The 26,446-nt window shown below is 52.5% G+C and overlaps 1 protein-coding gene across 1 annotated transcript; it reads right to left on the bottom strand.

Annotated features, from left to right (window-relative positions):
- LOC142485692 (sulfotransferase 1B1-like) lies at positions 1-24,969 on the bottom strand. The gene is made up of 8 exons (XM_075584489.1): positions 24,812-24,969; positions 13,128-13,262; positions 12,373-12,498; positions 11,759-11,856; positions 4,273-4,399; positions 2,572-2,666; positions 1,810-1,990; positions 1-991 (listed from the first exon to the last, which is right to left on the bottom strand). The coding sequence occupies exons 2-8, from the start codon at positions 13,258-13,260 to the stop codon at positions 885-887; spliced, it is 867 nt and encodes a 288-aa protein (XP_075440604.1). The 5' UTR covers positions 13,261-13,262; positions 24,812-24,969; the 3' UTR covers positions 1-884.
- Positions 24,970-26,446: the final 1,477 nt, after the last annotated feature.

Genomic DNA, 26,446 nt, shown 5'->3' with positions numbered 1-26,446 from the left:
TACAGGGGTGGGGTAATTTTTTATTGCAGACACTGAATTAAAAGTGTAGTGTTACAGGGCATGATCCGCAGAAAATCCGATAGTGATGGGATTAAGCTTTTAGGAGATCATTCTAGAAATGTCCCAGAGGGGATAGAGTTTAGAGCGCGTCAGTGTTAACACAATTAGTGCCAGGCACAATGTTTGTGTCTCTGAACCCTTTCACCCAGAGAGGCATCCACAAGGAAAGGTTTACCAAAGCAATCCCCTATACAGGCATACCCCCCATTAACGTATGCAATGGGACCGGAGCATGTATGTAACTATGTAACACAGGCATACCCCCCATTAACGTACGCAATGGGACCGGAGCATGTATGTAACTATGTAACACAGGCATACCCCACATTAACGTACGCAATGGGACCGGAGCATGTATGTAAAGTGAACATGTACTTAAAGTGAAGCACTACCTTTTCCCCACTTATCGGTGCATGTACTGTACTGCAGTCGTCATACACGTGCATAACTGATGTAAATAACGCATGTGTAACAGGCTCTATAGTCTCCCCGCTTGCGCACAGCTTCGGTACAGGTAGGGAGCCGGTATTGCTGTTCAGGATGTGCTGACAGGCGCATGCGTGAGCTGCCGTTAGCCTATTGGGCGATATGTCCTTACTCGCGAGTGTACTTAAAGTGAGTGTCCTTAAACCGGGGTATGCCTGTAGGGGGATTGTTTCAATGTTCCGGCTCAAGTTCTACAATGCACTTGTTGGTTTGTGTTACATTAATACACACAGATACACAGAGAGGTGTGTTCAAACCCACAGTGTGTGAGTTGTAGTGTATGAGAGGGGTGTGTGAGGGGTGATCATGGGATGTGCGGGGTTTGGGGGCAATCAGTCCTAGAAGCGGAAGGATAAGTCGGTGTCGGACATCTCCTGCTGATAATATTCATCAAATTTCTCGTTCTGAGACACCGAGAAATGATTCTTCCAGTCACCACAGACACCTGGGGAGAGAGATCCAGTGAGAGAGGCAGAGAGATCCAGTGAGAGGAAGGGAGAGAAATCCAGTGTGTGTGTGTGAGAGAGAGATCCCATGAGAGAGAGGGAGGAAAGAGATTCAGAGAGGAAGGAAGAGAGATCCAGTGTGTGTGTGTGTGTGAGAGAGAGATATCCTGTGAGAGAGAGGGAGAGAGAAATCCAGTGAGAGTGAGAGAGGTTCAGTAAAAGTTGGATTTCCAGTCTGAGGGCGAGAGATCTAGGAGGGGAGAGAGAGACAGAGAGTGTGTGTGTGTGTGACAGAGATGCCGTGGATTAGAGGGAGAGAGAGAGAGAGAGAGAGAGAGAGAGAGAGAGAGAGAGAGAGAGAGAGAGAGAGGAATAAAGAGTGAGATCCTGTGAAAAAGAGAGAACAATTGAGTGAGGGGAGAAGAGAGAGAAGGGTAAAGAGAGATCTAGTTTTAGTGAGTGAGAGAGTGGGGGAAATAATGATAAAGAGAAATAGAGATCCAGTGAGAGAGGGAGAAAGATCCTAGCGTAAGAGAGATAAAGAGCTGTACAAAGATAGAAACACACAGGGAGAGGAGGGCAGACAGCAGAGAGAGAGGACCACGTGTGGCATACGCGAGCTCCAGTGAGATAATAGACTGTGGAAGAGAGAGAGAGATAGCTAATTACTGTCATTCTCGACAGAGCGTGAGTGCAGTGCGAAAGAGTGAGAGATAAAGAAGAGCACTATCCTGAGCCTTGTCCAAAGAGCTGACAATCTAGTAGAAGAGATAATAGACCTATTCAGGGGTTAGGGAATGGGTGGAAGGGTTCACACCTTTCCTCATGAAGGGGGAGATAGATTGGTCCATCACATCAGAGGGGACAGTGGTATAATTGGTCATGGGGTTCTCCTTCATGGCCTTGAAGGTGGTGCGCTGGTGGATCTTCTCCAGAACTTCCTCCGACAGATCCTTTCCCAAGAACTTCGCCACCTTCCGGATCTCACGCCTCGGGTCCTGTCCAGAGAGGGGGAGGGATAGAGATCAGGAGGGTATCTTGGGTCCTGTCGACCCTGTCATCAACACTCCCTACCACCTCATACCCTCACGATCTTCTTCAATCCCAACATATTTCCAGCTCTCCTGCAGAACGGAATACGGTTCACATGATCCCATTCTCAACATCAAGTCATACGTAGATCCCGATAGCTTGTAAATCGCTTTTCCCGAGGACTCCTAACCATTTGTAAATGGAGGTCCTATCCACACCTCCCGGGCCTCATATTCCCCCATGCTGTTTCTTATTCCCCAGTAGAGTCTTAGTTCTTCAGTCCTCCTGCATCATCTGCACCTCCTACAATCTCATACTCTTATGCTGCTGATTATCATATCACTACCCAGAATCCTTGTCTGTAGCTTAACCCCTGTATGCCATGTGACAATGGGATGCGTGAAGCAGGTTTGGGGACCTGTAGAAGACATGCAGATCTGCTTTTTGATTCCCTATCTTGACAACAGATTGTCAGCTCTGCTGCCCCGTCTCCCCCTAAATCTGTGCGCTGAATTTTGGGGAGGGGGGTAGGGGCGGCGTCTCTCGCCTCTAACATGTCCTCGTAGAACAGGTACAGGATGTCTTGCTGCTGTCTCATCTCCCAGTAGCCCTTCACGTGAGCGCTCCATGACCCAAAAGCAACTGCAAGAGACACAGATACCAAGGGCTGTCTGAGAGCACGGCAGTCATGTGACCTGTCACAATAAGGCACTTTAGGAGTTGTGCTATGATGGGAGAAGTGCTCAAACTGTCCTTTCTTACAATGCCATGTGTTGTGATATCTCACAGTGGTACTGGTTATGTTATAAGAATACCGGTTATGTACTAGTTGTGTTATAAGAATACCGGTTATGTACTGGTTGTGTTATAAGAATACCGGTTATGTACTAGTTGTGTTATAAGGATACCAGTTATACACTAGTTGTATTATAAGGATACCAGTTATATACTAATTGTGTTATAAGAATACCAGTTATACACTAGATGTATTATAAGGATACCAGTTATACACTAGTTGTGTTAGAAGAATACTAGTTATATACTAGTTGTGTTATAAGGATACTAGTTATATACTAGTTGTGTTATAAGGATACTAGTTATATACTAGTTGTGTTAAAAGGATACTAGTTATAGACTACTTGTGTTATAAGGATACTAGTTATATACTAGATGTATTATAAGGATACTAGTTATAGACTACTTGTGTTATAAGGATACTAGTTATATACTAGATGTATTATAAGGATACTAGTTATAGACTACTTGTGTTATAAGGATACCAGTTATATACTAGTTGTGTTCCCTTTTCATCGGGTTTGTTCTAGTTGCTGTTACTGTGATGGTAGGGGTGATTGTGACTGCGTTTCGTAAAGGTCAAGCCCTTCGTTACCCCATCCTGTCATTAATACAGTTGTATATCTGTGTATTATGATTTAGCCTGGCTCCAGCATTTCAGGGACCCGGGGTTACGTTTGGTTTCAAGGGGAGTGTTGCGTTGTCGGTGACTTTTCCATGTAACTCTTTTCATTTCGCCTGTTAACCCCAGTAATCAGGGGCTGGGTCATAATGAAGGCACCTGGCATTATCCCTCCATTAATGTTTTCCCTTGTTGTTGCATGAGGTATTCACCGTATAAAGGTGAGGAGGGGGCCCTGTTGGTTCTGTGGCTAAGAGAATTCCAGTCAGTTCCAGCGAGATCCAGTCAGACCCAGCCAGATCCAGTTCCAGCCAGTCAGTGGCAGTTACGGGCCTCAGAGTTCTGAGCACCTGCGTGTCAGTTGTTTGGGGTTTTTGAGGCGGTGACTGCTTCACACGGTGTGTAGGCAAAACGGGGAAAACTTCCTCCCGGGGATCCCCGCGCCTAGGTCTATATGGTAGTCCTAGTTACCCCAGGTGGGAGAGTATGTGTTTTATGTACTGCCAGTTGTGGATAACTTTTTTCCAATAAACTAATTTGATAAACTCTGTGTTTCTGTCTGTTGAGTTGATCCCTGGTGAGTTGATCCCTGGTGAGTTGGTCCCTGGTGAGTTGATCCCGGTAATAGTCAGTTACTATTTTACAGGTTGTGTTAAAACTGTACTGGAAGTGGTTGTGGGTGTGTAATACATGGAGCTGACATTGTGTTGTAAAGTTACTGGTTGTGTAGTAACTCCAGGTGTTATTACACACACACACACACACATACACACTGTACACACACATACAGTACATGTACACATACGCACATACATATTCACACGTACAAACCTCCCCCCGCCATGAATGTTTGCAGGAATTCCTCCCATGTTCCGGGCTCTGGGTGCACGATCGCCATGCAGTAGAAATTATAATACGACACAACCACATCCTTGGAGTTACGAGCCACGTATATAATCTGGGGGAGGGGAGAGGTCACTGGGACAGCAGCAGTACAAAGTTTACTTCAACACACACTGTGCAGTGAGAGATAGCTCAGTCTCTCGGTGCAGTGAGAGATAGCTCAGTCTCTGGGCGCAGTGAGAGATAGCTCAGTCTCTGGGCGCAGTGAGAGATAGCTCAGTCTCTGGGCGCAGTGAGAGATAGCTCAGTCTCTGGGCGCAGTGAGAGATAGCCCAGTCTCTGGGCGCAGTGAGAGATAGCTCAGGCTCTGGGCGCAGTGAGAGATAGCTCAGTCTCTGCAAGCAGTGAGAGATAGCTCACTCTCTGGGTGCAGTGAGAGATAGCTCAGTCTCTGGGTGCAGTGAGAGATAGCTCAGTCTCTGGGTGCAGTGAGAGATAGCTCAGTCTCTGGGCGCAGTGAGAGATAGCCCAGTCTCTGCAAGCAGTGAGAGATAACTCAGTCTCTGGGCGCAGTGAGAGATAGCTCAGTCTCTGCAAGCAGTGAGAGATAGCTCAGCCTGGGTGCAGTGAGAGATAGCTCAGTCTCTGCAAGCAGTGAGAGATAGCTCAGTCTCTGCAAGCAGTGAGAGATAGCTCAGTCTCTGGGTGCAGTGAGAGATAGCTCAGTCTCTGGGTGCAGTGAGAGATAGCTCAGTCTCTGGGCGTAGTGAGAGATAGCTCAGTCTCTGGGCGTAGTGAGAGATAGCTCAGTCTCTGGGTGCAGTGAGAGATAGCTCAGTCTCTGCAAGCAGTGAGAGATAGCTCAGCCTGGGTGCAGTGAGAGATAGCTCAGTCTCTGCAAGCAGTGAGAGATAACTCAGTCTCTGCAAGCAGTGAGAGATAGCTCAGTCTCTGGGTGCAGTGAGAGATAGCTCAGTCTCTGGGTGCAGTGAGAGATAGCTCAGTCTCTGGGTGCAGTGAGAGATAGCTCAGTCTCTGGGCGTAGTGAGAGATAGCTCAGTCTCTGGGCGTAGTGAGAGATAGCTCAGTCTCTGGGTGCAGTGAGAGATAGCTCAGTCTCTGCAAGCAGTGAGAGATAGCTCAGTCTCTGCAAGCAGTGAGAGATAGCTCAGTCTCTGGGCGCAGTGAGAGATAGCTCAGTCTCTGCAAGCAGTGAGAGATAGCTCAGGCTCTGGGCGCAGTGAGAGATAGCTCAGGCTCTGGGCGCAGTGAGAGATAGCTCAGTCTCTGCAAGCAGTGAGAGATAGCTCACTCTCTGGGTGCAGTGAGAGATAGCTCAGTCTCTGGGTGCAGTGAGAGATAGCTCAGTCTCTGGGTGCAGTGAGAGATAGCTCAGTCTCTGGGCGCAGTGAGAGATAGCCCAGTCTCTGCAAGCAGTGAGAGATAGCTCAGTCTCTGGGCGCAGTGAGAGATAGCTCAGTCTCTGCAAGCAGTGAGAGATAGCTCAGCCTGGGTGCAGTGAGAGATAGCTCAGTCTCTGCAAGCAGTGAGAGATAGCTCAGTCTCTTGGTGCAGTGAGAGATAGCTCAGTCTCTGGGTGCAGTGAGAGATAGCTCAGTCTCTGGGCGCAGTGAGAGATAGCTCAGTCTCTGGGTGCAGTGAGAGATAGCTCAGTCTCTGCAAGCAGTGAAAGATGGCTCAGTCTCTGCAAGCAGTGAGAGATAGCTCAGTCTCTGCAAGCAGTGAGAGATAGCCCAGTCTCTGCAAGCAGTGAGAGATAGCTCAGTCTATTCATGCAGTGAGAGATAGCTCAGTCTCTGGGCACAGTGAGAGATAGCTCAGTCTGGGTGCAGTGAGAGATAGCTCAGTCTGGGTGCAGTGAGAGATAGCCCAGTCTCTGCAAGCAGTGAGAGATAGCCCAGTCTCTGGGCGCAGTGAGCGATAGCTCAGTCTCTGGACGCAGTGAGAGATAGCTCAGTCTCTGGACGCAGTGAGATATAGCGCAGTCTCTGGGCACAGTGAGAGATAGCTCAGTCTCTGCAAGCAGTGAGAGATAGCTCAGTCTCTGCAAGCAGTGAGAGATAGCTCAGTCTCTGAGCGCAGTGAGAGATAGCTCAGTCTCTGGGCGCAGTGAGAGATAGCTCAGTCTCTGGGCGCAGTGAGAGATAGCGCAGTCTCTGCAAGCAGTGAGAGATAGCGCAGTCTCTGGGCGCAGTGAGAGATGGCTCAGTCTCTGCAAGCAGTGAGAGATAGCTCAGTCTCTGGGTGCAGTGAGAGATAGCTCAGTCTCTGGGCGCTGTGAGAGATAGCTCAGTCTCTGGGCGCAGTGAGAGATAGCTCAGTCTCTGGGCGCAGTGAGAGATAGCTCAGTCTCTGAGCGCAGTGAGAGATAGCTCAGTCTCTGGGTGCAGTGCCAGATAGCTCAGTCTCTGGGCGCAGTGAGAGATAGCTCAGTCTCTGGGCGCAGTGAGAGATAGCTCAGTCTCTGAGCGCAGTGAGAGATAGCTCAGTCTCTGGGCGCAGTGGGAGATAGCGCAGTCTCTGGGCGCAGGGAGAGATAGCTCAGTCTCTGGGCGCAGTGAGAGATAGCTCAGTCTCTGGGCGCAGTGAGAGATAGCTCAGTTTCTGGGTGCAGTGAGAGATAGCTCAGTCTCTGGGCGCAGTGAGAGATAGCTCAGTCTCTGGGTGCAGTGAGAGATAGCTCAGTCTCTGGGTGCAGTGAGAGATAGCTCAGTCTCTGAGCGCAGTGAGAGATAGCTCAGTCTCTGAGCGCAGTGAGAGATAGGTCAGTCTCTGGGCGCAATGAGAGATAGCTCAGCCTCTGCAAGCAGTGAGAGATAGCTGAGTCTCTGGGCGCAGTGAGAGATAGCTCAGTCTCTGGGCGCAGTGAGAGATAGCTCAGTCTCTGGGCGCAGTGAGAGATAGCTCAGTCTCTGGGCGCAGTGAGAGATAGCTCAGTCTCTGGGCGCAGTGAGAGATAGCTCAGTCTCTGGGCACAGTGAGAGATAGCTCAGTCTCTGGGTGCAGTGAGAGATAGCTCAGTCTCTGAGCGCAGTGAGAGATAGCTCAGTCTCTGAGCGCAGTGAGAGATAGCTCAGTCTCTGAGCGCAGTGAGAGATAGGTCAGTCTCTGGGCGCAATGAGAGATAGCTCAGCCTCTGCAAGCAGTGAGAGATAGCTCAGTCTCTGGGCGCAGTGAGAGATAGCTCAGTCTCTGAGCGCAGTGAGAGATAGCTCAGTCTCTGGGTGCAGTGCCAGATAGCTCAGTCTCTGGGCACAGTTAGAGATAGCTCAGTCTCTGGGCGCAGTGAGAGATAGCTCAGTCTCTGAGCGCAGTGAGAGATAGCTCAGTCTCTGGGCGCAGTGAGAGATAGCTCAGTCTCTTGGTGCAGTGAGAGATAGCTGAGTCTCTGGGCTCAGTGAGAGATAGCTCAGCCTCTGCAAGCAGTGAGAGATAGCTCAGTCTCTGAGCGCAGTGAGAGATAGCTGAGTCTCTGGGCTCAGTGAGAGATAGCTCAGCCTCTGCAAGCAGTGAGAGATAGCTCAGTCTCTGAGCGCAGTGAGAGATAGCTCAGTCTCTGGGCGCAGTGAGAGATAGCTGAGTCTCTGGGCGCAGTGAGAGATGGCTCAGTCTCTGCAAGCAGTGAGAGATAGCTCAGTCTCTGATCGCAGTGAGAGATAGCTCAGTCTCTGGGCGCAGTGAGAGATAGCTCAGTCTCTGGGCGCAGTGAGAGATATCTCAGTCTCTGGGCGCAGTGAGAGATAGCTCAGACTCTGGGCGCAGTGAGAGATAGCCCAGTCTCTGGGCGCAGTGAGAGATAGCTCAGTCTCTGGGCGCAGTGAGAGATAGCTCAGACTCTGGGCGCAGTGAGAGATAGCCCAGTCTCTGGGTGCAGTGCCAGATAGCTCAGTCTCTGGGCGCAGTGAGAGATAGCTCAGTCTCTGGGCGCAGTGAGAGATAGCTCAGTCTCTGGGCGCAGTGAGAGATAGCTCAGTCTCTGGGCGCAGTGAGAGATAGCTCAGTCTCTGGGCGCAGTGAGAGATAGCTCAGTCTCTGGGCGCAGTGAGAGATAGCTCAGTCTCTGGGTGCAGTGAGAGATAGCTCAGTCTCTGAGCGCAGTGAGAGATAGCTCAGTCTCTGAGTGCAGTGAGAGATAGCTCAGTCTCTGGGCGCAGTGAGAGATAGCTCAGTCTCTGGGCGTAGTGAGAGATAGCTCAGTCTCTGGGCGCAGTGAGAGATAGCTCAGTCTCTGGGCGCAGTGAGAGATGGCTCAGTCTCTGGGCGCAGTGAGAGATAGCTCAGTCTCTGAGCGCAGTGAGAGATAGCTCAGTCTCTGGGCGCAGTGGGAGATAGCGCAGTCTCTGGGCGCAGGGAGAGATAACTCAGTCTCTGGGCGCAGTGAGAGATAGCTCAGTCTCTGGGCGCAGTGAGAGATAGCTCAGTCTCTGGGCGCAGTGAGAGATAGCTCAGTCTCTGGGCGCAGTGAGAGATAGCTCAGTCTCTGGGCGCAGTGAGAGATAGCTCAGTCTCTGGGTGCAGTGAGAGATAGCTCAGTCTCTGAGCGCAGTGAGAGATAGCTCAGTCTCTGAGCGCAGTGAGAGATAGCTCAGTCTCTGAGCGCAGTGAGAGATAGCTCAGTCTCTGAGCGCAGTGAGAGATAGGTCAGTCTCTGGGCGCAGTGAGAGATAGCTCAGCCTCTGCAAGCAGTGAGAGATAGCTCAGTCTCTGGGCGCAGTGAGAGATAGGTCAGTCTCTGGGCGCAGTGAGAGATAGCTCAGTCTCTGAGCGCAGTGAGAGATAGCTCAGTCTCTGGGCTCAGTGAGAGATAGCTCAGCCTCTGCAAGCAGTGAGAGATAGCTCAGTCTCTGAGCGCAGTGAGAGATTGCTCAGTCTCTGGGCGCAGTGAGAGATAGCTGAGTCTCTGGGCGCAGTGAGAGATGGCTCAGTCTCTGCAAGCAGTGAGAGATAGCTCAGTCTCTGATTGCAGTGAGAGATAGCTCAGTCTCTGGGCACAGTGAGAGATAGCTCAGTCTCTGGGCGCAGTGAGAGATAGCTCAGTCTCTGGGCGCAGTGAGAGATAGCTCAGACTCTGGGCGCAGTGAGAGATAGCGCAGTCTCTGGGCGCAGTGAGAGATAGCTCAGTCTCTGGGCGCAGTGCCAGATAGCTCAGTCTCTCGGCGCAGTGAGAGATAGCTCAGTCTCTGGGCTCAGTGAGAGATAGCTCAGTCTCTGAGCGCAGTTAGAGATAGCTCAGTCTCTGGGCGCAGTGAGAGATAGCTCAGTCTCTGGGCGCAGTGAGAGATAGCTCAGTCTCTGGGCGCAGTGAGAGATAGCTCAGTCTCGGCGCAGTGAGAGATAGCTGAGTCTCTGGGCGCAGTGAGAGATGGCTCAGTCTCTGCAAGCAGTGAGAGATAGCTCAGTCTCTGATCGCAGTGAGAGATAGCTCAGTCTCTGGGCACAGTGAGAGATAGCTCAGTTTCTGGGCGCAGTGAGAGATAGCCTAGTCTCTGGGCGCAGTGAGAGATAGCTCAGTCTCTGGGCACAGTGAGAGATAGCTCAGTTTCTGGGCGCAGTGAGAGATAGCTCAGTCTCTGGGCGCAGTGAGATATAGCTCAGACTCTGGGCGCAGTGAGAGATAGCGCAGTCTCTGGGCGCAGTGAGAGATAGCCCAGTCTCTGGGTGCAGTGCCAGATAGCTCAGTCTCTCGGCGCAGTGAGAGATAGCTCAGTCTCTGGGCTCAGTGAGAGATAGCTCAGTCTCTGAGCGCAGTTAGAGATAGCTCAGTCTCTGGGCGCAGTGAGAGATAGCTCAGTCTCTGGGCGCAGTGAGAGATAGCTCAGTCTCTGGGCGCAGTGAGTGATAGCTCAGTCTCGGCGCAGTGAGAGATAGCTCAGTCTCTGGGCGCAGTGAGAGATAGCTCAGCCTCTGCAAGCAGTGAGAGATAGCTCAGTCTCTGGGCGCAGTGAGAGATAGGTCAGTCTCTGGGCGCAGTGAGAGATAGCTCAGTCTCTGGGCTCAGTGAGAGATAGCTCAGCCTCTGCAAGCAGTGAGAGATAGCTCAGTCTCTGGGCGCAGTGAGAAATAGCTCAGTCTCTGAGCGCAGTGAGAGATAGCTCAGTCTCTGGGCGCAGTGAGAGATAGCTCAGTCTCTGGGCGCAGTGCCAGATAGCTCAGTCTCTCGGCGCAGTGAGAGATAGCTCAGTTTCTGGGCTCAGTGAGAGATAGCTCAGTCTCTGAGCGCAGTTAGAGATAGCTCAGTCTCTGGGCGCAGTGAGAGATAGCTCAGTCTCTGGGCGCAATGAGAGATAGCTCAGTCTCTGGGCGCAGTGAGAGATAGCTCAGTCTCGGCGCAGTGAGAGATAGCTCAGTCTCTGGGCGCAGTGAGAGATAGCTCAGCCTCTGCAAGCAGTGAGAGATAGCTCAGTCTCTGGGCGCAGTGAGAGATAGGTCAGTCTCTGGGCGCAGTGAGAGATAGCTCAGTCTCTGGGCTCAGTGAGAGATAGCTCAGCCTCTGCAAGCAGTGAGAGATAGCTCAGTCTCTGGGCGCAGTGAGAGATAGCTCAGTCTCTGAGCGCAGTGAGAGATAGCTCAGTCTCTGGGCGCAGTGAGAGATAGCTCAGTCTCTGGGCTCAGTGAGAGATAGCTCAGTCTCTGGGCGCAGTGAGAGATAGCTCAGTCTCTGGGTGCAGTGAGAGATAGCCCAGTCTCTGGGCGCAGTGAGAGATAGCTCAGTCTCTGGACGCAGTGAGAGCTAGCTCAGTCTCTGGGCGCAGTGAGAGATAGCTCAGTCTCTGGGCGCAGTGAGAGATAGCTCAGTCTCTGGGCACAGTGAGAGATAGCGCAGTCTCTGGGCGCAGTGAGAGATAGCTCAGTCTCTGGGCGCAGTGCCAGATAGCTCAGTCTCTCGGCGCAGTGAGAGATAGCTCAGTCTCTGGGCGCAGTGCCAGATAGCTCAGCCTCTGCAAGCAGTGAGAGATAGCTGAGTCTCTGGGCACAGTGAGAGATAGGTCAGTCTCTGGTCGCAGTGAGAGATAGCCCAGTCTCTGGGCGCAGTGAGAGATAGCTCAGTCTCTGGACGCAGTGAGAGCTAGCTCAGTCTCTGGGCGCAGTGAGAGATAGCTCAGTCTCTGGGCGCAGTGAGAGATAGCTCAGTCTCTGGGCACAGTGAGAGATAGCGCAGTCTCTGGGCGCAGTGAGAGATAGCTCAGTCTCTGGGCGCAGTGCCAGATAGCTCAGTCTCTCGGCGCAGTGAGAGATAGCTCAGTCTCTGGGCTCAGTGAGAGATAGCTCAGTCTCTGGGTGCAGTTAGAGATAGCTCAGTCTCTGGGCGCAGTGAGAGTTAGCTCAGTCTCTGAGCGCAGTTAGAGATAGCTCAGTCTCTGAGCGCAGTGAGAGATAGCCCAGTCTCTGGGCGCAGTGAGAGATAGCGCAGTCTCTGGGCGCAGTGAGAGATAGCGCAGTCTCTGGATTGTACCTTGCAGTTCTTTTCAAGGAAGCCCGGAGGGAGTAACTTTATGGGGAGATGAGATTTAATCACACGAGGAGAGTCCTGCTTATTTAGGATCTCCGTCCCTGAGGAACAGAGAGAGCGGGGGAGAGGGGGTGTGAGAGAGCACAGGGGAGAGAGGGAGGCAGAGAAGGGAGAGAGGGAGTAAGAATGCAGAGCAGAAAGAAGGAGTGAGAGTGCAAGGAGGAAGGGAGTGAGAGCCCAGGGGAGAGAGGGAATGAAAAAGGTAGAGAGGAAGGGAGATAGCAGGGGAAAGTCAGAGAGAGGGGATGCGAGAGAGCAGAGGAGAGAGGAAGTGAGAGAGAGCGCAAGGGGAGTGAGAAACAGGGGTGAAAAGAGTGAGTGGAGAGTGTGAGTGTGAGAGTGAGTGAGAGTGTGTGTGAGACTGTGTGTGAGAGTGTGAAGAACAGGGCGCAGGGGTAAAGAGAGATGTGTAGAGAGTGTTTATCCCCTTAAGTGGCAGCGTGGCCTGCAATGCGCTGTATTCCCAGGATCAGACATGTGAGATGTGTGTGTACCGGCACAGCTGTGCAATTATTAGCAGCAGTAAGGCTGGATTGCAAGCTCTTGGGATCACACACCTGTGGGCATGTCTGGCACTGCAAACTCCAGGAAGGGCACGCGCTGGTGAATGGCGCCTCTCTTGGTCCATTCGGTGTCTCCTCCACAATTGATCAGATCCACAATCTCACTCACCCAGGTGGTACCTGCGAGGGAGACAGAGCACTCTCACACACTCATGGACTCTCTCTCACACTTTTGCTCACACTCACTCTTGCTCACACTCTCTTGCTCACTCTCACAACACACTCTCACACCCACACACTCTCACAACACACCGCTCACAACACACACACACACACACACACACACACACACACACACACACACACACACACACACACACACACACACACACACACACACACACACTTCCTCAGTCTCTTCCATACACACTCCCTCTCTCTCCCTCTCACACTCATGCACACACTCATACATGCACACATACTAATTCACACACTCACACACACATACACACTCCCTCTTTCTCTCTTCCTCTCACACTCTCTCGCTCTCTCTCTACACATATTATATAGCTTAGGGGCGCGCAAACTGGGCGGTGCGCCCCGCTGGGGTGGCGTGAGATTGTTTGGGGGGGGGGGGGAGGGCGCAGCGGTTACAGAGGCCCCGTGCTCTTCCCCAAAGCATTTCAATTAAATGCAACATCACATGACCCCGCGGCAGACAATCTCGGGAGGGGGTGGGGGGCAGTAGGTGGGGGAGAGCAGGCAGGGGGCACAGAAGAAGAAATTTGCGCACCCCTGATATAGCTCACCAGATTTAGGGTAGGTGATAATCAGCAGATCGTCTGCTCTGGCCTGGAACTTCTCCACATTCTCCCAGTTCTCTGCGAAAGGTCCCAGGATGGGCATACCTCTCACTATCTTCCCGGGGGGCCGCTTAATCATGTCTGGGGGGCAGCAAGCACAGCAGGAGTTAGGTTCTCCCCATAATACGCCCCCAAAGACATTGGCCCCTTCCTTCTAATGTATGGCAGTGTACAGCATACAGAATAATCACACTGACTAAACCTCTTGTCCAAAGAGCTTACAATCAGGTGCTGGCCGGCAAATATTAGGCTGGGGGACAGACACAGCCCAGCGGCCCAGGTAACAGCTGTCTACCAACGCACATCAGATAACTGCAGAACACGCACACATACTACATACACACCACATACATGCACGAAACACACACCAAATACTGTATGTAACCCCCCCCCCCCCGCCCGGCTCCTCGGGAGGTCACACCAGTGGCTCTATTATTGGCCACACAGGAGGCGTTACCTTATTCCGGGTGCTGGATTCGGGCGGCGGGGCGATGAGGTAGCAAGTACAAACCACACTCTGACCATCTACTCTACACACTGATCTGTTGCAAATGTCTGTCACAGGACTACATGTATTACCTGTAACATTAGCATTGGTCTACAGTGGGCGTGGATTACTACTGTAGTAACATCTGACCCATTCGGGATCAGAAACGTGGTAAAGTACGTGTATCAGGCCCGTATGGACCGGCCCAGACGTCTTAACCGTATTCCCCTTTCCTATTGGGCATTTATACAAAGTGAACCCGTTTGGCCTCCTTTTCCTCTACAGACTCCACCCAATCCCTGTAAATGCTCGGTCCAGTGTGCCATATTCAGACTAATCTCTCTACCCTGCCTGGATTCCCAGTGAGCTGGGCCGTATTGTGTAATGTGGTCCTTTGCCTGGCACTGTAACCAAGGATCGCATAACATATCAACTATGGTATCAGCCATGATATAAGGGTACTCCTATCCCCATGTCTTCTTGACCCGGTCCCGGATCATACGAACAAGCCTGACTCAGTCGGGTCAGCATACGACTGAATGTTGTAGGACTCAGACTAAGAGCTCATCTTTAGGGGTCTCGGCCATAGTCATGTCCCATTGTACCTCATCGTTGACAAGCAGGCGGTCATCGAGTTCATCACTATGGCTTACATAGACCTCATTTTCCTCGTTGGAGATCATAAGTCCCCCTTCAATACCCCTTCGGCCGGTCATCATGCGAGTCAGGCCAACCTCCCGGTACCACCCGGCAGACAGGCCCTCCTTACTCCTGGGCTCCCTTGCAGATGCCTCAACAAGATCCAGAGTTTCCGGGTGCCTGGTACGACCCAGCTGCACGACAGCCACCGGGCATGTCCCTGATGAGACTGGACAATCCACACTGGCCGGTCCTTCAGGCTTTGCAGGTCTTCTGGGAAAGGAGGCGTCCATCCAGCGGCGGTTTAACAAATCCGCCGCCCTTAGGCACTTGCCTGTGTCTGCCGCCTGTGCCTGCCGCCCTGCTTCTCCTTCAGAATTTCAGCATCAAATGACGCCGTGGACGTCACCAATGTGACGTTGCAAGGCGTCACATTACCATGGTAACGCGGCATCATCACAATTTAACGTCGCAATGTCGCGGTTGCTATGGCAATGAGACGCCTTGTGACGTCCGCGGCGTCATCTGATGCTCGATTTTGAAGGAGAAGCAGGGTGGCAGAACGGAGGTGGTTGGCACTGGTATGTCCTTCCCATTAGGTCCGATAGGCCTGCGAGTGCGGCAAATGCAAATGGGGGTGGACATTTTTGCCACTCCAAAATGTTGCCGCATTAGGCATGGGCCTAACAGGAAATCTGACACTGCGTCTTTCACTCGGGTCTCCGCTTCCCTGGATGGCGCTATATAAATAAAGATATACATACATACATACAAATAGAGTGAGTGTTATGGTCACCCTCAGCTGCACGTGCTTCCTTCTTTTAGCAACAATAAGCCCCTCCCCATACAAAATCCACAGGATAGGGTGGGGCCCCTGGTTACCTGTTTCTCCAGAATGTTGTTACTTTCATACCACGGCATCGGGCGCCGCACAGCGTTGCACGCATGCACTGTTGGATTCTTGGCAAAAAAACTCGGTCCCTATAACCCGAGCCAAACTTTCTGGCACGAATATGAGTTAATCCTGGTTAAAGCTCCTATGGATGCTACATTCTACAGCCTTCCGAAAATACACAAGAACAAGTTCCCACCGCTAGGACCTCCTATTGTGTCAGGGATTGGGAATTTAACAGAACGCGCTAGCTCATATGTGGATCAAATATTAAGAACGTTTGTACAAGCTTTGCCATCCTGCATATGAGACACAAAGGACGTCCTGAATAAACTTGAGGGCGTATTTCTTACTGACGACACTATCTTGGTCAGTTTCGACGTCGAAGGATTATATACCATCATACACCATATATTTGGATTAGAGGCGATTGCATATTTAATGATGACCAGAGGTCGTTGGCATCTTGCGCACAATCCGTTTGTTAACCAACTCCTACAATCTGTGCTAACTAGGAACTATTTTTGGTTCAATAACAAAATCTATCACCAGATACAGGTAACTGCAATGGGCACGAAATGTTCCCCCTCGTATGCAAACCGGTATCTGGGATGGTGGGAGGCACAAGTGGTATTCACTGAAGAGATGGAAAAATTCACCTCATGTACAGATCTAAGGGCCAGATTCATAGATGATGTGCTGATACTGTGGCATGGTTCCATAAATACACTGCAGGAATTCATCAGCATCCTCAATACTAACCGGTACAATCTACATCTGACACTTACCCAAGATATGAACAATATCTGCTTCCTAGATCTCTATATATCGAGAAGCAGCGATGGTCAATTGAATACCACTATACATCGCAAACCCACGGCCACTAATAGCCTCCTTTTGGCTAACAGTCACCACCCAAGGACCCAAGTACAAGGGACACCCGTGGGACAGTTTTTACATCTTAAAAGGAACTGTAGCAGCACATTGGAGTTTGAGAAACAAGCTGCATTGATGAGCAATCGCTTCAAAGACAGAGGTTACAGTAATAAGATCATAAAAAGAGCCAAGAACGTGTGCAGAACTGATCTTCATAAAGATAAACATCTAGAGCCAGGTCAAAAGGTGGTACGCTTTATTGGTACCCATAAGAAACAGTGGCATAATAAACAGTGGCATAATAAACAGTGGCATCAGGCACGTGAGATATTGCAGAGACATTGGCATATCTTGAAAGTGGACCAGGACATCAGTGATGTTTTACAGCTGTACCCGTCACTGGCAAGCAGGCGATGACGGAATTTATGGGATATTCTCACACATAGTCATCGCGTGATAGCCCTACTTCGACCTGGTTGCCGACTAAACCACAGGGCACCTATCAAAGCCAAAGATGTCAATCGTGCAAGCATACTAAGGTGTTCAAAACAGCTCACGCATTGGAATGACTAAGATCTACCAAACTCGGAGGTTTGTGAACTGTATAACCACTGGAGGGTTACTGTATACCTGGGGCTATGTGTTTGTGGCTGAGAAATATATAGGCAAAGCTAGGCGCCCGTTCAAGCACCGCGTCCTAGAACATACTGGCACAATACGGAATCATCTAGACACTCCTGTGGCTAAACAGGTGAACCTCTGTCACAACGGTGATATCAATGTCCTACATGTCACGGGAATGGATCAGTATTCTCCAGGCCTGAGGAAGGGCGTCTGGGATACTGAACCGGTGAAGAAGGCGGCACGTTGGGCATACTGAACATGCTACAGACCTTATCTCCTAAAGGTGTACCCTCCATTTGATATAGCTATCTGTACAGGCAAGGTCTGTATCTCATTACCTGGCCTTGGCTCGATCGATATGGTATTAAATACCTGTAAATAAATGTACCTATCTCATTATGCTTAAAAATCCCCATTAAGAATCATATCTCTGGAATCAGCTGAGCGCACAGAAGTTTTTGTCTTGATATTTGAGCTCCTGTCTGATTTTTAATTTAACCTGGAAAAGTGGTAGTTTGAAATCCACTAACTATTGTAAATACATGGATATGTCCTAAACGAATCCTTTCACACAATTGAGAGGATATAGCCTGTTTAAATAACTATTTCTGACCAGTCAGCCCGTTATCAGTACCTGTGGGAGACTCACAAATCTTCCCTGTTCTCCCGCCCTACTCAAGTACACTCTGAGTGTGTGCATTTGTGGTGTAAAGATCACTATCAGTCCCTCTATCATTATCTCTATCAGTCTCTCTATCACTCTCTCTATCAGTCTCTATGAGTATCTCTATCAGTCTCTATCACTATCTCTATCAGTCTCTATCAGTCTCTCTATCAGTCCCTCTATCACTATCTCTATCAGTCTCTATCAGTCTCTCTATCAGTCTCTATGAGTATCTCTAGCAGTCTCTATCACTATCTCTATCAGTCTCTATCAGTCTCTCTATCAGTCTCTATGAGTATCTCTAGCAGTCTCTATCACTATCTCTATCAGTCTCTCTATCAGTCCCTCTATCACTATCTCTATCAGTCTCTATCAGTCTCTCTATCAGTCTCTATGAGTATCTCTAGCAGTCTCTATCACTATCTCTATCAGTCTCTATCAGTCTCTCTATCAGTCCCTCTATCACTATCTCTATCAGTCTCTCTATCACTCTCTCTATCAGTCTCTATGAGTATCTCTAGCAGTCACTATCACTATCTCTATCAGTCTCTATCACTATCTCTATCAGTCTCTATCAGTCTCTATCACTATCACTATCTCTATCACTATCTCTATCAGTATCTCTATCAGTATCTCTATCAGTCTCTCTCAGTCTCTCTATCAGTCTCTCTATCAGTCTATCAGTCTCTCTCTCTAGCAGTCTCTCTAGCAGTCTCTCTATCAGTCACTCTATCAGTCTCTCTATCAGTCTCTCTCTCTATCAGTCTCTCTCTCTATCAGTCTCTATGAGTATCTCTATCAGTCTATCTATCAGTCTCTCTCTCTATCAGTATCTCTATCAGTCTCTATCAGTCTCTCTCTCTATCAGTATCTCTATCAGTCTCTATCAGTCTCTCTCTCTATCAGTATCTCTATCAGTATCTCTATCAGTCTCTATCAGTATCTCTCTCTATCAGTCTCTCTCTCTATCAGTCTCTATCAGTCTCTATCAGTCTCTATGAGTATCTCTATCAGTCTCTCTATCAGTCTCTCTATCAGTCTCTCTATGAGTCTCTCTATCAGTATCTCTATCAGTCTCTCTATCAGTCACAATGGCTGGTTACTGGTTATAATACTGTAACTCCCTCACTAGCGCTTATTAATTTGTTATACTGAGCTTATTGGGACCTTGCTCCCTAGTGTCTACTGGGCTTACACTTAGCGCCAATTAGGCAGCCTACTACTGTATCTACTACTGTATCTACTACTGTATCTACTGCACCGACACACTTTATTCGAGCAAATACCCGGTATGTACCTGGCAGATACCTGGAATGCGCCGCTCCTCACCTCTGACAAGCCCCGTTGTGTTTGCCTTCCCAGCCTGGGTTCATGCCTGGCTGATGGGCGGCTGATCTGTTAAATGATAATGATTAGGATTTAATAGGCTGCAATGCTTCGCGTGTCTACCAGATGGCATAAATTCATGAATTGTAATGCAGTATATATATATATACTGTGCAGTATTGCAGCCAGCGGGAATAAAATGCTTCAATCCCTGCCTGAAAAATAACTCAATGCACTCGGGCAGAAAACAGTCACAAACCTCAATACACCCGGGTATACCCGAATTCGTGGGACTAGCCGAGCTCGAATAAAGTGTGTCGCCTGTGTACTACTGTATCTATACTGTATCTATACTGTATCTACTACTGTATCTATACTGTATCTACTACTGTATCTACTACTGTATCTATACTGTATCTACTACTGTATCTACTACTGTATCTACTACTGTATCTACTACTGTATCTACTACTGTATCTATACTGTATATTAGCGTCGCTATGTCTCACTCAGGGCATTGACTTTCGCTAGATGACACACTTTGATAACTCACACACAGTGTGGTTTGCACACCCTACCCATAGGGTTTATTTCAGCTCAGTAGTGCAAGAGAATACGTGGAATAGTGCTAGCACTGTTTGCACACACCCAGCGCCTGGCAGAGCCGCTGACAATGAGCTAATACTTACTGTGTATTATCATTACATCTGCAGAGTATTCGAACTATCTATTAGGAGCGACCTACAGTACCCTCTTTATCCGGGTGTGTGGCTAATACACAAATGAAACGGGGTGTGCACTTATACCGTTTAGGCGCGTTCTTCTATGGATTCTCGCCTGTATTATCTGCTGGTCACTTCCCTGTCGGAGTGCATGCGTTACCCAGTGGTTAATAGTTCCCCCCGTTAACCCTTTATTTTTTTTGAAGGGCTTTTTACTAAGTCCCTATTCTTATTGTAAGAGCAGGGTGGTACTGACACCCCTTACTCGGTATATCTACCACTCGCCGCCCCTTTGAACTTGCCCCCACTTCTGGGACTCCGGCAATAATTGTTTTTTATGGATTTCGGGAAAACGTTGCACCACAAGTCTCACCGTCCCACAAACCTGGCAACGTTCTCAAAAAAAGACTGTGCTCGAAAAGTCCCAAAATAAGCAAAACACAAAACACATTCCTCCTCTTTTTGTTTTATTCTGCTCGCCCAGACCCACGTTGGTACATGTACCATCATACATGTGCCACACAACGGATACATGCACCATACACCAACATACAGTACATGCATCATACATGTACTTATAACAGACTAGCTGAGAGACCCGGCGTTGCCCGGGATGTAAATGCGTAATAGGTAGTATTATTTATAAATGGTGGAACAATAGGTGAGTATTTGTTGTAAAGGTTGGATAATAATGTTGAAAAGAAAGATGGAAGAAAATGTAATACGATGTTGTATAAAAATGGTTTATTGTAAACACACCACAGTACAATGTATATTTTGGTGACATAAGTGATGTGAAAATGTGAGGCGTGTGTCCTGCTAGGGTGTGAGCGTGTGTGAGGCGGCAGGTGGGTGTTCAGTACGGGTGGCGCGTGGGTAGTGAATGCTGGCTGTGGGTCGGGGTCCTGCTAGGGTGTGTGGCGAGTGCGGGTGACAGCTGGTCAGTGATATTGTTGCGTAGGGGCAGGATGCGGCAGGTGTGTGTCGAGTGTGTGGGGTGGGTGAGAGGCGGCGGGTGTGTGTCGAGTGTGGCGGGTGTCTGTTGAGTGCGTGCGGCGGCTGTGTGGCGCAGGGGTGTGAGCGGTGGGCGGGTGAAAGACAGAAGTGCGGGTGGGCGAAAGGCAGAGGCAGGAGGGCGGACGAAAGGCATTGAAGGAGGGGAGGTGAGGTCTGAGGGGTGGTGAGGGGAGGTGAAGGGGGGCGGAGGGGAGGTCGGAGGGGAGGTGAGGAGGATGGGTGGTGAGGGGGGGTGGTGGGGGATGGTGAGGGGAGGTGAAGGGGGGGCGGAGGGGAGGTGAAAGGGGGGCGGAGGGGAGGTGAAGGGGGGGCGGAGGGGAGGTGAAGGGGTGGCGGAGGGGAGGTGAAGGGGGGGCGGAGGGGATGTGAAGGCGGGGCAGAGGGGAGGTGAAGGAGGGGTGGTGAAGGGGGGGCGGAGGGGAGGTGAAGGGGGGCGGAGGGGAGGTGAAGGGGGGGCGGAGGGGAGGTGAAGGGGGGGCGGAGGGGGTAGGTGGGAAGGGTGGAGGTGGGGGGCTGGGGGGAGGGGGGAGGTGAAGGGGGGGTGAGGGTAGATGAAGGGGGGGTGGAGGGGAGGTAGTAAGGGGGGGGAGGTGGTGGGAAGGGGGGGAGGTGGTGGGAAGGTGGGAAGGGGTGGTGGGAAGGGGGGGAGGTGGTGGGAAGGGGGGGAGGTGGTGGGAAGGGGGGGAGGTGGTGGGAAGGGGGGGGAGGTGGTGGGAAGGGGGGGGAGGTGGTGGAAGGGGGGGGAGGTGGTGGGAAGGGGGGGAGGTGGTGGAAAGGGGGGGAGGTGGTGGGAAGGGGGGGAGGTGGTAGGAAGGTGGGAAGGGGGGGGGGAGGTGGTAGGAAGGTGGGAAGGGGGGGGGAGGTGGTGGGAAGGTGGGAGGTTGTAAGGGGGGAGTGAAGGGAAGGTGAAGGGGGGTGAAGGTGGGGGTGGAGGGGGCGGTGAATGTGGGGGTGGAGGGGGGGTGAAGGTGGGGGGGGTGAAGGTGGGGGTGGAGGGGAGGTGAAGGTAGGGGTGGAGGGGAGGTGAAGCGGGGGTGATGGGGAGGTGAAGCGGGGGTGGAGGGGGGGTGAAGTGGGGGTGGAGGGGAGGTGAAGGGGGGTGGAGGAGGGGAGGTGAAGGGGGGGTGGAGGGGAGGTGAAGGGGGGGGGAGGGTGGAGGGGAGGTGAAGGGGGGGGGTGGAGGGGAGATGAAGGGGGGGTGGAGGGGAGGTGAAGGGGGGGGGGTGGAGGGGAGGTGAAGGGGGGGGGGTGGAGGGGAGGTTAAGGGGGGGTGGAGGGGAGGTTAAGGGGGGGGGGTGGAGGGGAGGTTAAGGGGGGGTTGGAGGGGAGGTGAAGGTGGGGTGAAGGGGGGTGGAGGGGAGGTGAAGGGGGGTGGAGGGGAGGTGAAGGGGGGTGGAGGGGAGGTGAAGGGGGGTGGAGGGGAGGTGGAGGGGATGTGGAAGGGAGGGGAAGTGGAGTGAGGGGTGGGTGAGGGGAGGTGAAGGCCGCTCACTCACCCGTCCGGCAGCTCCCACGTGGATCTGAGGCGGGAGGCAGCGTGTTGTGGCCGCTCCCCCGCTGTGTCCCGGGCGCTCGCTCGCTCACTCCGCTCCCCCGCTGACTGTAGCGGCGCCGGGGGGGGGGGGGGGGGTGGAGGGGAAGTGAGTGAGGGAAGGTGAAGGGGGGGGGGGTGGAGGGGAGGGGGTGAAGGGGGGGGTGGAGGGGAGGTAAAGGGGAGGGTGGGGGGGAGGGTGAAGGGGGGGGGAGGGGAGGTTAATGGGGGGGTGGAGGGGAGGTTAAGGGGGGGGTGGAGGGGAGGTGAAGGTGGGGTGAAGTGGAGGGGAGGTGAAGGGGGGTGGAGGGGAGGTGAAGGGGGGTGGAGGGGAGGTGAAGGGGGGTGGAGGGGAGGTGAAGGGGGTGGAGGGGAGGTGGAGGGGATGTGGAAGGGAGGGGAAGTGGAGTGAGGGGTGGGTGAGGGGAGGTGAAGGCCGCTCACTCACCCGTCCGGCAGCTCCCACGTGGATCTGAGGCGGGAGGCAGCGTGTTGTGGCCGCTCCCCCGCTGTGTCCCGGGCGCTCACTCCGCTCCCCCGCTGACTGTAGCGGCGCCGGGGGGGGGGGGGGTGGGGGGGAAGTGAGTGAGGGAAGGTGAAGGGGGGGGTGAAGGGGGGGAGGGTGGAGGGGGGGGGTGAAGGGGAGGGGGTGAAGGGGGGGTGGAGGGGAGGTGAAGGGGGGGGGGTGGAGGGGAGGGTGAAGGGGGGGTGGAGGGGAGGTTAAGGGGGGGGTGGAGGGGAGGTTAAGGGGGGGGTGGAGGGGAGGTGAAGGTGGGGTGAAGTGGAGGGGAGGTGAAGGTGGGGTGAAGTGGAGGGGAGGTGAAGGGGGGTGGAGGGGAGGTGAAGGGGGGTGGAGGGGAGGTGAAGGGGGGTGGAGGGGAGGTGAAGGGGGGTGGAGGGGAGGTGGAGGGGAAGTGGAGTGAGGGGTGGGTGAGGGGAGGTGAAGGCCGTTCCCTCACCTGTCCGGCAGCTCCCACGTGGATCTGGGGCGGGAGGCAGCGTGTTGTGGCCGCTCCCCCGCTGTGTCCCTGGCGCGCGCTCGCTCACTCCGCTCCCCCGCTGACTGTAGCGGTGCCGGGGGGGGTGGAGGGGAAGTGAGTGAGGGAAGGTGAAGGGGGGTGAGGGGAGGTGAAGGCCGCTCACTCACCCGTCCGGCCGCTCCCTCACCCGTCCGGCAGCTCCCACGTGGAGGGGGGGGGGGGGTGAAAGCGCGGAAACAGGGAGAGGCGGAGGAAGAGGCGGAGCCTCCGGGACCGGTGGGGAAGAGAGCGGGAGATGTGCTGCTAACACTGTGAGCCCCGCTAATGTATGTAACACCGTGTGTGTGTGTGTGTTTGTGTGTGTGTTTGTGTGTGTGTGGGGGGGGGGGGGGGTTGTGTGTGTGTGTGTGTGGGGGTGGGGTTGTGTGTGTGTGTGGGGGGGGGGTTGTGTGTGTGTGTGTGTGGGGGGGGGGGGTTGTGTGTGTGTGTGTGGGGGGGGGTTGTGTGTGTGTGTGTGGGGGGGGGTTGTGTGTGTTTAGTGATGTGTGTGTGTGTGTGTGTGTGTGTGTGTGTATAGTGATGTGTGTGTGTGTGTGTATAGTGATGTGTGTGTGTGTGTGTATAGTGATGTGTGTGTGTGTATAGTGATGTGTGTGTGTGTATAGTGGTGTGTGTGTGTATAGTGATGTGTGTGTGTGTGTGTGTGTATAGTGATGTGTGTGTGTGTATAGTGATGTGTGTGTATAGTGATGTGTGTGTATAGTGATGTGTGTGTATAGTGATGTGTGTGTGTGTGTGTGTGTGTGTGTGTGTGCCCTTCACTCCGCCTCAGGCCAATGAGAGGTGTGCGGGGGCGAGCGGCCCAAGGGAGCAATCTCATTGGCCTGGCCCAAGGTCCAATGAGATTGCCGCTAGGGACACAGGGAGGGGCACAGGGAGACACATACAGACCCGGACACATAGGACACTTTCAGAAATATATAGTAGATACATTGTAACAGTGTTTCCCCACCGGTGGGAGATTTGGCCATTACTGGTCGCGTGGTGCATGATATCTTCTGGTAACAGGAGGGCGGAGTCATCTGCCGATGGTAGTGGTGTGACCTGCCTCTCTCAAGGGGGTAGAGGCACTACTGTATTTGGGGCGGCACTGCCCTTAAGTACAGCCAGGAAGAGGGCACCAGACCTGTCCCATGATTGGACATGCTCAGGCCTGATTACTGCCAGGAGGCAAGCAGGCTAGTAGCCACAGATAGCATGGCTACACCTACACATATTAAATATACTAATTACATATACAAATACACACCAGATACATGTACCGTACACACACACATCAGATACATGTACCATACAGTACATGTCAAACCTATGCGAAGGCCCTAACGAACAGCCGTTGTTTTTGCATATAATTAGCACTGGGGGTTGATGTTAACCTCGGGGAACAGTCTGTTACCGGTTTTGATAACCGGGCGTTATGAGTTACTCAGGCGGCTGATAACAAGGTTCTTCTCTCATTAGCGCTTCTGATTGTTTGTTTTTATATACTCTATGTCTTTATATAAATATTTTCAGATCGGTAAAGGAGATCTGGGGATCTGGGGATCTGGACCTAAGTTCCAGCATCTCTGTCACCTCATTTCCCGGCCCTGAGATCTGGAGCAGAGAGGGGGGTCCCAGACAATCCCCTCGTCCCTTCTCCCGCCTCCAAACTACCGGCGGACGTTAAGCTTTGTCCCGTCTTCCCATTCCACCTCCCCCTGCCATCCAGGTTCAAGACATTAGATTGTAAGCTCTGAGGACAGACACAGCCTGCCTAATGTATCTAATTAAGCTATAAACAAGAAGATAATGAGGTCAGTTTGCACCTACCTGAGAGATCCTGTCCTGTGGAGAGAGACAGAGAGAGAGACAGACCGAGACAGAGTGAGAGAGACAGAGAGACAGACGCACAGGAGCAGAGTGCAGGATACTGTGCCGGGGGAGGCGTCTTTAATCCAATCTGATGCCAGAGAGGAAATGAATAAATGCCAAGGGGTGTGAACTAGCTGTTGCGTGTATGTGTGCCAAATGTGCCCTTCGGGAGCAAGCAACAGTGTGTGTGCAAAACAGTGTGTGTGTACCCTCAGTGAGTGTGCAAAACAGTGTGTGTGGGCAAAACTGTATGTCCTTGGTGAGTGTGCACAAAAGAGTGCATGTGTGTCCTTGGTGAGTGTGCAAGAGTGTGTGCCCTCCGCAAGTGTGCAAAACAGTGTGTGTGAGTGCCCCCGGGAGTGTGAAAAATACCGTTCATGTGCCCTCAGTTGGTGTGCAAAGCAGTGTGTGTGAGCCCCTAGTGAGTGTGCAAAGTAATGTGTGTGCATGCTCAGTCATTTTGCAAAGTGTGTGCGTATGCTCTCTGAGTGTACCCTCCCTCTAGAAGTGTGCCAGAGTGTACGTGTGCACTTGGTAAGTGTGCATGAGTACTCAGTGTGCAAAAGAGTATCTGTCGTGTGTGTGTGTGTGTGTAACCCTCCTTGCCAGTCTCTAAAGGAGCTTACATGGAGTTGGATATACTGTATACATGGCAGTGCTCAGTCTCTCGCACCGTGTCAGGGTGCTGGGTCAGTGCAGGCTGGGCTCAGTCTCTCAGACCTGCTCAGGGTGCTGGGCGGGTGCAGGCTGGGCTCAGTCTCTCAGACCTGCTCAGGGTGCTGGGAGGGTGCAGGCTGGGTTCAGTCTCTCAGACCTGCTCAGGGTGCTGGGTGGGTGCAGGCTGGGCTCAGTCTCTCAGACCTGCTCAGGGTGCTGGGTGGGTGCAGGCTGGGCTCAGTCTCTCGCACCGTGTCAGGGTGCTGGGTCAGTGCAGGCTGGGCTCAGTCTCTCAGACCTGCTCAGGGTGCTGGGTGGGTGCAGGCTGGGCTCAGTCTCTCAGACCTGCTCAGGGGGCTGGGTGGGTGCAGGCTGGGCTGTCTCTCAGACCTGCTCAGGGTGCTGGGTGGGTGCAGGCTGGGCTCAGTCTCTCAGACCTGCTCAGGGTGCTGGGTGGGTGCAGGCTGGGCTCAGTCTCTCAGACCTGCTCAGGGTGCTGGGTGGGTGCAGGCTGGGCTCAGTCTCTCACACCTGCTCAGGGTGCTGGGCGGGTGCAGGCTGGGCTCAGTCTCTCAGACCTGCTCAGGGTGCTGGGTGGGTGCAGGCTGGGCTCAGTCTCTCAGACCTGCTCAGGGTGCTGGGTGGGTGCAGGCTGGGCTCAGTCTCTCAGACCTGCTCAGGGTGCTGGGTGGGTGCAGGCTGGGCTCAGACCTGCTCAGGGTGCTGGGTGGGTGCAGGCTGGGCTCAGTCTCTCATACCTGCTCAGGGTGCAGGCTGGGCTCAGTCTCTCAGACCTGCTCAGGGGGCTGGGTGGGTGCAGGCTGTGCTGTCTCTCAAACCTGCTCAGGGTGCTGGGCAGGTGCAGGCTGGGCTCAGTCTCTCAGACCTGCTCAGGGTGCTGGGTGGGTGCAGGCTGGGCTCAGTCTCTCAGACCTG

The sequence above is a fragment of the Ascaphus truei genome, unplaced genomic scaffold (genome assembly GCF_040206685.1).
Source record: "Ascaphus truei isolate aAscTru1 unplaced genomic scaffold, aAscTru1.hap1 HAP1_SCAFFOLD_621, whole genome shotgun sequence".
Lineage (NCBI taxonomy): Eukaryota > Metazoa > Chordata > Amphibia > Anura > Ascaphidae > Ascaphus > Ascaphus truei.
Note: the sequence above shows the minus strand (reverse complement) of the source record. Positions and strands in the feature narration are given on the sequence as shown.

What these genes read in the sequence shown, in the direction of transcription:
- LOC142485692 (XM_075584489.1), bottom strand. Translation starts at nt 13,260, where the DNA reads ATGATTAAGCGGCCCCCCGGGAAGATAGTGAGAGGTATGCCCATCCTG. An exon ending in TATCACCTACCCTAAATCTG is followed by an intron (nt 12,499 to 13,127) that starts GTGAGCTATATC and finishes TCTCCCTCGCAG; the next exon opens with GTACCACCTGGGTGAGTGAG. An exon ending in TCTACGAGGACATGTTAGAG is followed by an intron (nt 1,991 to 2,571) that starts GCGAGAGACGCC and finishes CTCTCTGGACAG; the next exon opens with GACCCGAGGCGTGAGATCCG.